General features: G+C 39.4%; 1 protein-coding gene across 1 annotated transcript; it reads right to left on the bottom strand.

Moving 5' to 3' along the window:
* Window positions 1-1888: 1888 nt before the first annotated feature.
* Window positions 1889-3319, bottom strand: trim35-39 (tripartite motif containing 35-39). The gene has a single exon (XM_059333696.1). It carries the CDS (start codon window positions 3317-3319, stop codon window positions 1889-1891), a length of 1431 nt encoding a protein of 476 aa, XP_059189679.1.
* Window positions 3320-11400: the final 8081 nt, after the last annotated feature.

Consider the following 11400-nt stretch of genomic DNA (forward strand, 5'->3'; position numbering starts at 1 on the left):
TGTAATTATGTATATCCATTGTGAAGCACACTGAGTCTGCCTTTTGCATGAAATGCACCATATAAATAAAGTTGAATTGAATGATAGAGTCCTGCTGACTGACTCTAACTAATCTTTAGTGAACATCTTCATTCTCCTGATTGTAGACAGCCTCCCTCCATCTGTGGAGCAACCCTCAGTCCTCCCTCTCTTCAACACACTTTACTATCAACACACTGTTACGACTTCACATCACTAAACTAACCAACAGCTGCAACCATTCTGCTCCTCTGTTTGTTTTTCTGATGTCTAAAAGTGAAAAATATATATTTATATTTATTTATGTTCAGGAGACTGTTGTAAATTATTCATTTTTAACCTTTGAACTGCTGTTTTTAGAGTTTATAATGTGGTGAAGTTGTAGGAGGGAAAATTTTAACCATCTTTTAAATCTTTTCAACTCCATTAAAAATAATCAAGTTGCACAACTCTTTTTAAACATGCCATGCTTTATTTCTCACGTTTTCTGACATTTACCTTCATCACAGCGGCATGAATATGTTTCTGGATTCTTTATGTATGATTTATTAATTTGTGATTGACTTTACAAAAGAAAATATCACTGAATAATTCCTAGCCGTCCACAAATGTTGAAGTTGATGCGTATTTATAGTTATTTGTATATTTTTGTACAGTGACATGACTATTTGACTCGTGTATATAAAGAAACTGGAAATACATAAACACAAACCTGAAAATTAAACTGCTGCAGATTTAATTACACATCATGTGAAGCAGCATCCATCTGATGCACATTTTGATTATTTTTTTTATATATTTGATTGAGGAAACAAGCTAAATTGTTCTGCTGGTATTTCCTTTTTGTTTATCACAAATTTGACATTAATCATTCATGTTATTCGCCATGTGATCACTACAAAATATCATCTACAGTATGAAGAAGCAGAGTAAGAATTAAAGACTGAATGAAAATAAAACATTGCAGCATTTAATAAAACAGATGCAAAACTGAAATAACTGAATAAACTGAAAAATGAATTAAAAAACCCAACAAATAAAAAAAACAAAAATGATAAAAGATAAAATATTTGATTTAAAAGTTAAGGTTGATAATCAGTTACATTAATATTTGTAAAGTTTGCCTCCTGATGATATGATACAGTTTGTGTTTTGTAGCCTAAAGTTTTGGCAAAACTTAAACATTAAATCTGTTTCTTAAAAGACAAAAAAGCAGCATCAGTGTAATCAAAGTATTTACAGAACAAACGAAGCAAACATTCTGGTGACGTCCATTGAAATAAACATAACATTAAAATCTGGATCTCTATAGATTTCTGATAACAAATCATAACTGAATACTTGATCAATAAGGTTCTTTCAAAAAAGATTAAAACAAAGACTGATGTGCTGCATGTTTTTATAGTAAGTTGCATAAAAAAGGAAAAACATTTTGCAATTTTTGAATTAATTTCAGACATTAGAACTAAAGAACAATAATCAATCAGAGCCACAATCTGTTTGGATGAACTGAACCACTGAGACTGAGTGTTATGTGTAAAATACTGAGATTAAAACATGATCAAAACTGAAATAACTCATCAGAAAATGTTACAAATCAAACGTGATGTTTGATGAGGATAAAACAATGACACAACTGTAAGTATTTAGAAACAATATTTTTTCATACTGTGGTCTGATTAAACACAATATGCTGCCAACCAGGATGAACATGTTCAAATCCAAACATTAGAACTGATTTAAACCTGTATGAACGTTTATCACCTGTAATGCAGCTCCAGTATTGAGTTTATATTTACAATGTTTTACTTTCAATGATTCCACTGAGATCTAGATAGATGATGAAATCAGAATAAAGTCTGAACAAACATTACAGAGAAGAATGTCTTGGACAGATTTTGATATCAGCAGTTTTAGCATCACCAGCCACTCCAATACTGATCCATGGGAAGAGTTTCTCAGTGAAAGTGTCTCTGTGGGTGTAGATGTGAGTCATTTTGTCTTCAGGGTCGTAGAAGGACACCTCCCCCATGTCATAGTCCAGCTGGACTCTGATCCTCTGGAGTCTCTTCTTCACTCTGACAGTCTGATTATCTCCATTAGTGTATTTTCCATCACCATGCCATAAACACCAGGTTCCATATTTTGGTGAAGCATATCTCTCTCCCTTCCTGTCAACTGACTCTTTAACCAAACCTATATTCCAGCCAGGATGATCTCCCACCTCCACCTCCCAGCTGTGTTTCCCTGAGCTGAAGCCCTCAGAGCCCAGAACATCTGGATACTTAGTGTTTCTCTCTGGATTATCAGGAAGCTGCTGGTATGTGTCTCCCTGTCTCACACTGGTCAGATCATCAGACAGATAGAGCCAGGGACTTGCAGTGTTTGGGTCCAGAATGAGAGGAGTGAAGTGGACCTTCTCCTTCATCTTCTCCCAGACTCTGAAGGACAGGTTGCCCAGGTGTTTGGCCACATCTATCAGCGCTCCTGAGAGCAGCTGTGGATCTGACAGTGAGCACTGGACTCTGGCTCTGGTCTGAGTGGCTTTATAACTGCTGAGGAATGGCACCTTGTGTTTCTGCAGCTCTTCTTCAACAGCAGAGATACTGTCTGACAGAGAGGAGATCTGCTCCTGAATCCTCTTCATCTCTCTGCTGATAGTCTTCCCCTTCTGCTCCTCTTCCTCCCTCAGAGCTGTCAGTCTGGACTCCTCTTCCTCTTTCAGGAACTGGTGGAGCTTGTTGAACTCTGCTCTGATCTGTCTCTCTGTGGACAACAGCTGCTTCTTGGACTGTTGACTCACTTCATTGTATGTTTTCTCCACTTGTTTGTATTTGTCCCTCTTGTCCTGCAGAGACTGTAAGTCAGATTTCAGCTGGTCCTTCAGGTCACTGACTGCTTGTTCTATAGGAACCACTTTGTGACTCTGGTGGAGAGAAAACTCACAGACAGGACACACAGCTCTGTCTTCATCCTTACAGAACAGTTTAGGGACATCTGGATGTTTACTACACACCACCTCCAGCTTCTTCTCTTCTTTTTCTGTCTCAGATGATCCAGATTTCTGTCTCCCAGCAAAGGAGTCAGCCAGCTCCTTCAGTGAAAGGTTTACAGCTGGTTCATCAGTTAAGGACTTTGTTTTACAAATAGGACAGTTTTTTTTCTTAGTTTGTTCCCAGAGTTTCTGCAGGCAGCTTGAACAGAAGCTGTGGTTGCAGCTCAGAGACACAGGATCTCTGAAAGTCTCTGAGCACACATGGCAGCTCAGGAAACTTTCAACAAGAGTAATTTTCTCAGCCATTTTAACCTGAAGTTATAATTCAGTCAGCAGGACTCACCAACGTGTTGTCTCTTCACTTCTTCAGTTGATAAACTCCAAACGTGTGTTTCACTAGAGATCTCGCTCCTTAAAGTGACGTCTCAGCTCTGATCAAAAGTGTCAAAATCTGCTCGACTAATTTCTGTTACTCCTCCCACAGAATGACATAACATCAAGAAATGTTGTCGTGTAACTTTGTTGCCAGAATGAAACTCAGTCAAATATTTCCTCTTGATTAAAAGAAGAAGAGAGTTTCCTTGTACAGGCAGCTGGTTTACAGCCAGAACAAAACAAATGTGTCAAAAAGAAAATGTGACTCTTCATGTTCAGCTTCACTTTAGAGGAATAGAAGAAGAGAGCAGAAGATTGTAGAATCCCATTTCAACAGGCTGGCTGACACTATAAAGAGATGAACAACATTATATTTTTCACTCAACAGGAAACATTTTTTGCCAACATGTCAGCATGACTGTTTATTTCATCCAGATAATTCAATGTTTGTCACTCAGTTAAACTTCAGGTACATGTTGAGTTTTTAATCTAACTCATTTGACCTTTCTCATACTGTGCAGTTTGCTAAGTGATTCTTCAAACATTTTCATTTGTCTACTCATTCATCTATCATATTTTTTTACCCTTTATCTCCTGTTCAAGGAGAAAAAAGGGACTTGAGTCCACCCCATCATACATTGGATAAATTATTATCATTACATGAACAAAGTCAAAAGAAATACAAAATAATATCAAATGTCAAAAAAGAGTAATATTTCAGTCAGCAGGACTCACCAACGTGTTGTCTCTTCACTTCTTCAGTTGATAAACTCCAAACGTGTGTTTCAGCTGATATCTCACTCCTTAAAATGGCGTCTCAGCTCTGATCAACAATGTCAAAATCCTCCGGTGAGGCGTGAACATTTTGATAGTTCGTCTGAAACTAAACAAGTTGAACAACATTTTTGTTTTTCAGCCAGCAAGAACATGTGACAGGGAGTAGTTTCTACCAACATGTCAGTGTGTGTTTATTTCATCAGTTGGACCAGCTCTAAAGCACTCCTGTAACTTGCACTAAGAATCAAAGCTGTTATGAACTTATATTCTCCTTTTCATAACAAGATAAAGTGGCCAAATACATACGTCACTTATGTTATATGTCCCAAAAACATGCTCTGCACAGTAGTTGCCTAATACTTAAAATGTCCCAGAAATCTTGCAGTCACAAGCACATGATGAGGATCTCCAACAGAGGAATGAGAGGTGGAAACATTAAAGTGTTTAAGTTCTTCGTGTTTGTGCAGCTTCTCCATCGTGGCAGCATTTCTCTTATGACCAACAGGAAATATTTGTCATAGCCTGACATGTCCCTGTTTGATCATTTCAAACTATAACTGCAGTGAAATATCACAGCTTCAGTCAGTTCAGATTAATCAAATCAAATCAATTTTATTTATATAGCCCAAAATCACAAATCACAGATTTGCCTCAAAGGGCTTCACAGACTGTACATGGTACGACTCCCTCTGTCCTTAGACCCTCACATCGGCCAGGAAAAAACTCCTCAATTAAACCACCTGTGTTGACGTTTGCCTCTGACCCACATGTTGCACAACAGTCAGTGTAAGGCTCGTCAGTCACACAGTAGTTAAAGTGCAGATCTGATTTTTAATCTGCTGTACGACACCTTTCCACTGTAAGTACAACATGAATCAAGACATTGTCAATCACATTTATTAACACAAAGTGTAATCTAAGCTTGTTGATGAGCGTTAAAGCTCCGCCTTTCAGACTGTAGATTTTTTATCTCTGTTGAAGAGAAACAAGAGTTGTTGAGCTACATGTAGCCTAAGAGTGGATTCTTTCATACCAGGTAGCAGGGAGTAACATGTTTTTATCTATAAGATATAGTTACACTTTTTGAACTGGAGGAGGTGATTGGGAGGAACGGCCCGATCTGAACCAGAGTGGTGTTTTGTTATTGGACTTCTGTTCTAGTCACAGATTGTCCATAACTAACACCATGTTAGAACATAGAGCTGCTCATAAGTGTACCTGGTACCAGAGCACTCTAGGCCAAAGATCGATGATCGATTTCATTATCGTATCATCAGATCTGATCATGTTCTGGACACTCGGGTGAAGAGAGGATTAGAGCTGTCAACTGATCACCACCTGGTGGTGAGGTGGATCAGGTGGTGGGGGAGGCTGCTGGACAGACCTGGCAACCCAAGAACCTGCTGGTGGACACCAGCGGTGAGGGAGGCCGTCAGGCTGAAGAAGGAGGCCTTTGGGTCTTGGCTGGCTGAGGGGTCTCTGGAAGCAGCAGACAGGTACCGTTCGGCCAGAAGGGCTGCAGCTGCAGCAGTCGATGAAGCAAAGACTCGGGTATGGGAGGAATTCGGGGAGGCCATGGAGGAGGACTTTCAGTTGGTCTCAAAGAGGTTCTGGAAAACCGTCAGGCGACTCATGAAGGGAAAGCAGGGCTTGGCCCAAGCTGTGTTCAGAGGGGGAGGAGACCTGCTGACCCGACCTGTGGATGTCCTCAGACGGTGGAAAGAACACTTTGAGGAACTCCTTAATCCAGCCAACACGTCCTCTGTAGAGGAGGCAGAGTCTGAAGACTCAGGGGAAGACTCATCAGTATCCCTGGCAGAAGTCACTGAGGTAGTTAAAAAGCTGCCCGGCGGCAAGGTACCAGGGTTGGATGAGATTCTCCCTGAGATGCTGAAGGCTCTGGACTCTGTTGGGCTGTCATGGCTGACACGCCTCTTCAGTGTCGCGTGGAGGTCTGGGACAGTGCCAGTGGAGTGGCAGACCGGGGTGGTGGTCCCCATTTTTAAAAAGGTCCGGAGGGTGTGTTCCACTTACCGTGGAATCACACTGCTCAGCCTCCCCGGGAAAGTCTACTCCAGGGTGCTGGAAAGGAGGCTCCTGGAACCTCAGATTCAGGAGGAACAATGCAGCTTCCGTCCTGGCCGTGGAACAACGGACCAGCTCTTTACCCTCCCAGACTTCTGGAGGGGTCATGGGAGTTTGCTCATCCAGTCTACATGTGTTTTGTGGACTTGGAGAAGGCTTACGACCGTGTCCCTCGGGAGTCTTGTGGGGGGTACTGCGGGAGTATGGGGTACCGGGCTCGTTGCTACGAGCTATCCGATCCCTATATAACCAAAGTGAGAGCTGTGTCCACATACTCAGCACAACGTCAAACACGTTCCCAGTGGGTGTTGGCCTCCGCCAGGGTTGCCCCTTGTCTCCGATTCTGTTCATAGTCTTCATGGATCTCAAGGAGCAGCCGGGGGAGGAAGGGATCCGGTTTGGTGACCTTAGAATTGCATCTCTGCTTTTTGCAGATGATGTGGTTCTTTTGGCTTCATCAGACCGGGACCTCCAGCACTTTTTGGGGAGGTTTGCAGCCGAGTGTGAAGTGGTTGGGATGAGAGTCAGCACCTCCAAGTCTGAGGACATGGTTCTCTGCCGGAAAACGGTGGACTGCCCCCTCTGGGTAGCTAAGGACCCTCACCTATGGTCATGAGCTTTGGGTAGTGACCAAAGAACAAGATCCTGGATACAAGCGTCTGAAATGAGCTTCCTGGCTGGGTGGCTGGGCTCAGCCTTAGAGATAGGGGGAGGAGCTCAGACATCCGGAGGGAGCTCGGAGTAGAGCCGCTGCTCCTTCTCCTCTAAAGGAGCCAGCTGAGGTGGTTTGGGCATCTGGTAAGGATCCTCCCGGGCGCCTCCCGTTAGAGGAGGTCCAGGTCCAACTGGTAGGAGGCCCCGGGGAAGACCCAGAACACGGTGGAGGGATTATATCTCTCTCCTGGCCTGGGAACGCCTCGGGGTCCAGGAGGAGCTGGACGCTGTGGCTGGGAGAGGAACGCCTGGAACGCCCTGCTTAGCCTGCTGCCCCCGCGACCCGGCCCCGGATAACAGGAGGAAAATGGATGGATGGATGATGAAGAGAAGAAGCAGATTTTCAGATTCAACTCGTCATCACTTTATTGTTTTGTCATTGTACAGTTTGTAATTGTACATCTGTAAAAGAAACAAAGAGGAAAAGTAAGTGAAACCAGTTCCTTTGAGTCATCATGAGCTTCATGCTTTTGGCTAAAACGATGACAGGATTATTACAGAGAGCGCCACAAACAGCGAAACGCAACAAATACAAAGCTGTTTTTCTTTTATTTACATTGTAAACCCCTGGATCATAGCAGAACCCGGGCCTTTTAAAAGTCTACGTGTAAAAAAATCTCCCCTGGCGTGAGCACTCGAACAGCAGGAGAGGAGAGAGTCTGTCTCCACCCAGACAGCAGAGGAAGGGGTAATAATACAGAGGGAGGGGCAATAATACAGAGGGAGGGGTAATAATACAGAGGGAGGGGTAATAATACAGAGGGAGGGGCAGTAGAATACATGAGAGAGTAAAGGTGAATACAGGAGTCAACCTGTGGAGCTCTATGAGCCTCCAACGGTTACTATATGAAGCTCCAAGCAGCTCGTTGGAGCTTCACAAGTCAAATTATAAGGATGGAAACAGGAACACGAGTCATTCATTCATTCATTCATTCATTCATCCAGCTGTCTGACCCTGGAGAATCAGGGTTCATCTGGCCACCGACCCCCCAACAATCACTAAACTCTGCAACAAAGGAGATCTTGGTGAGAAACAAATAATTGTCAGTTCCTTCTCATCCTTCAGCTTGATGTCAGCTACATTATTCAGTTTGTTTGTTTGTTTGTGTTTAGGCCCAAAAACACAAAGTTTCAGATTGTGATTTTGGTTAAAATCAGGTTTGTTTGTTATGTAACTTTAGTTACATGTTAGTTTGCCTACAGCATTTTATCACCCAGGTCATTAAGATAGTTATGTACGATATGTAAGCACATCACAAACGTTGTGTTTTTAATCAAATAATGACATTAAAAGAAGAAACAGACTTTGGTTTAAATGGGACACAAACAGCCTAAAACAGCCTGAAACAGCCTCCTGGTCAGAGTCTCTTTAACTTGTTGTCCTCATAACGTCCGTCTTCGCTCGCATTAAAGAAAAAAAAACGACTTTTAGAGGTCTCCGCCTAATAAACGTAAATATGGGTCATAAAACGGTGCTTGTACTAACGATGTATAAACCATTAAATATGAAGTTTCCTCCACAAACCGTAATAAACCCATAAACTAACCTGGTTCACTCTGGTTGGAGCTTCACATTCGACTCTCGGCAGAAAGCCAATAAGTTTACATAAAGTCAAACTGTTCCTTTAATCTCATGATAATAATGTTTTATAGAGCTGCAACAATTATTCTATTAATGGAACAATAATCGATTATTAAATCAATCGTCAACTATTTTGATAATCTAATAACTGGTTTGAGCAGTTTTTTTAAAGACAATAACTCCAAATTCTCTGATTTCAGCTTCTTCAATGTGAATATTTCTGGTTTCTTTGTTCCTTTATGACAATAAACTGAATATCTCTTTGGTTTGTGGACAAAACAAGAGATTTGAGGACAAAATCTTGTGGTTTGGGAACACTCATTGATATTTTATACATTTTATTCACCAAACAACTAATCGATCAATCTTTTAAATAATCCACAGATGAATCCATAATGATAATAATAATTAGTTGCAGCTCTAATGCGTGTGACTCAGATATATATCAGGTTATTTATCCGGAAACAAACAGCTTCAGCTGCTTGTAAAACTAAACGTTTCTGCTCCAAATGACATTTTTGAAGTTTTTAGCAAGAAAAGTTGGAGCTGCGATTATGAATCAACAACTAATCTGCAATTATTTTCATGCAAACTTATAAAAAGCTGTTTTCTGAGTACGTGTATAAGCCGTTCACTGAAGATATTAATGAGATAATTTTACCGTTAATTTAGAAAAACAGAGAACATATTTATTTCTCCAGTGAATGCATCATGTTTCCATGATTTTAAACTGTTTCCTGCTTTTAATATCATTATTATTTTCATATTAAACTGAACATCTTTGGGTTTTTCACTGACAAAGGATTTAAATGTCTTCTTTTGAGAAGCTGAAAGCGGTTTTATGACATTTCATAGGACAAAGAAATAATAAACACAATAATTGGCCGGTTAAAAAAAGGTGTAGCCTTAAAAAACAGAAGATATATATTATATGTCAACCCCGACATGTTTAAAGGGAAAAAAGCACGAGCTCTAATTGAATAATGCGTTATTATTTCTGTACAGATCTGGTAGGAACTCACAACGTGATCTCTGCTGGCTTTCAAAGTGTTTCATATTATACACAAACATGTTTCATACATTAGATTCAAACATTAAGAAATGAAGCATCATTTCTTAACAATCGGTCCTTTAAATCACCTTCACCAGCTGATATTTAGTCTTTTACTGCATAGTTCAGCAGGTCCCGCCCTGCAGGCTACACGCTACGGCTCCTTCTTTACTAACGTTTATACCGGGGAAAAGATTCAAACAGTCAATATGTTTATGAGAAATATTAAAGATTCCTCCTCTTCTCTCTGTTGACTGGAGCTTTTCCTTTAGACACACTGATAAAAAAAAAAGGTGTTTAAAACCAGATCAAACAGTAAATCTGCTGCTGCATGGACAGATAATTTACCTTGACAAGATTTATTAAATTCAGATTATTAAATCTAGAAATAAGCATGTTGAACACTTAAAATAATAAATTAACTCTTAAACCAGATAAAGTAAAGCTGCCAGCAGTGATGAACTGGCCCGAGCAGAGTGACCTGATGATTATTTGGTTCTTACCAAAAACTTTGTGTCTTTTGGTGATTTTACATCTTTTTGTGTCTTTTTTTTGTCTTTTTGTTTCTATTTTTGTGTCTTTTTTGGATTTTTTGTGTCTTTTTACATCTTCTTTTGATCAAAAAATGACCAAAAAAAGACAAAAAATGTACAAAAGAGCCTTTAGATTTAGAAGTGTTAGATAATTTATCTTGTTTTAAGAGTAAATTTCTCATTTTAAGCGTTCAACATGCTTATTTCTAGATTTAATAAAAAAACAGGAAAAAAATGTGTCAGAAAAACAGAAAAAAGTCAGAAAAACAGGAAAAAAAATTACTCTGAAAAAAAGAAAAAATTACTTCGAAAAACAGGGGAAAAAATCATCAGAAAAACTGAAAAAAATCGTCAGAAAAACTGAAAGAAATTGTGCGTCAAATAAGAAATTACCAAAATAAAAAAATCCTTTAAATTTAGAAGTGTTGGATCATTGATCTGGTTTTAAGAGTTAATTTCTTATTTGAAGTGTTCAACATGCTTATTTCTATATTTAATAATCTTAATTTAATAAATCTTGTCAAGGTAAATTATCTGTCCATGCAGCAGCAGATTTACTGTTTGATCTGGTTTTAGACTAAACACCTTTTTTTTTTATCAGTGCATCACATCTGATCTGCATCATTTAAAGCAAACGGACCAATATTCAGATATTTCTGGGTGTTTTGGAGAATCACAGACGTGGTGAACAGGGTCACAGCAGAACATGGAAACTGGAGTAAAAATAATAGAACATTTAATTATTAACCATCCTTTCTTCTGTTACAATGTAAAAGTTCCCAGTATAATCCCCCATCAACACCAGTTCAACCAACCAGACCCTCAGACAGACCCCCGTCCCCCCTCACTGGTAGAGGTCTGAAACCAGATCAACACTAAACCTGAGACGGATCATTTAGCTTCACAACATTTATTACAATAAGATTATTACATCTAGAAATAAGCATGTTGAACACTTAAAATAAGAAATTAACTCTTAAAACAAGAAAAAAAAACATGTTTTCATGGTAATTCTTTGTGTATAGTTTTATGATATTTGAATTTTACCTTTTATATGTTCATATTTGCAACCTACGTTTACATTCTAAACAGTTCATTGAGCATATTTGTGGTTTTTATTGTCATAAATAGTAACATTTTATTTCAGATTTCATGATTTTTAGGCTCAATAAGTTAATAAAGTGGGTTAAAGAGAAAAAATAATAGATCATGTTGAAGAAAATACCAAACATGAGTATAGTAAATATTATGTGGTATATTATATATGATA

The sequence above is a fragment of the Centropristis striata genome, chromosome 5 (assembly GCF_030273125.1).
Source record: "Centropristis striata isolate RG_2023a ecotype Rhode Island chromosome 5, C.striata_1.0, whole genome shotgun sequence".
NCBI lineage: Eukaryota > Metazoa > Chordata > Actinopteri > Perciformes > Serranidae > Centropristis > Centropristis striata.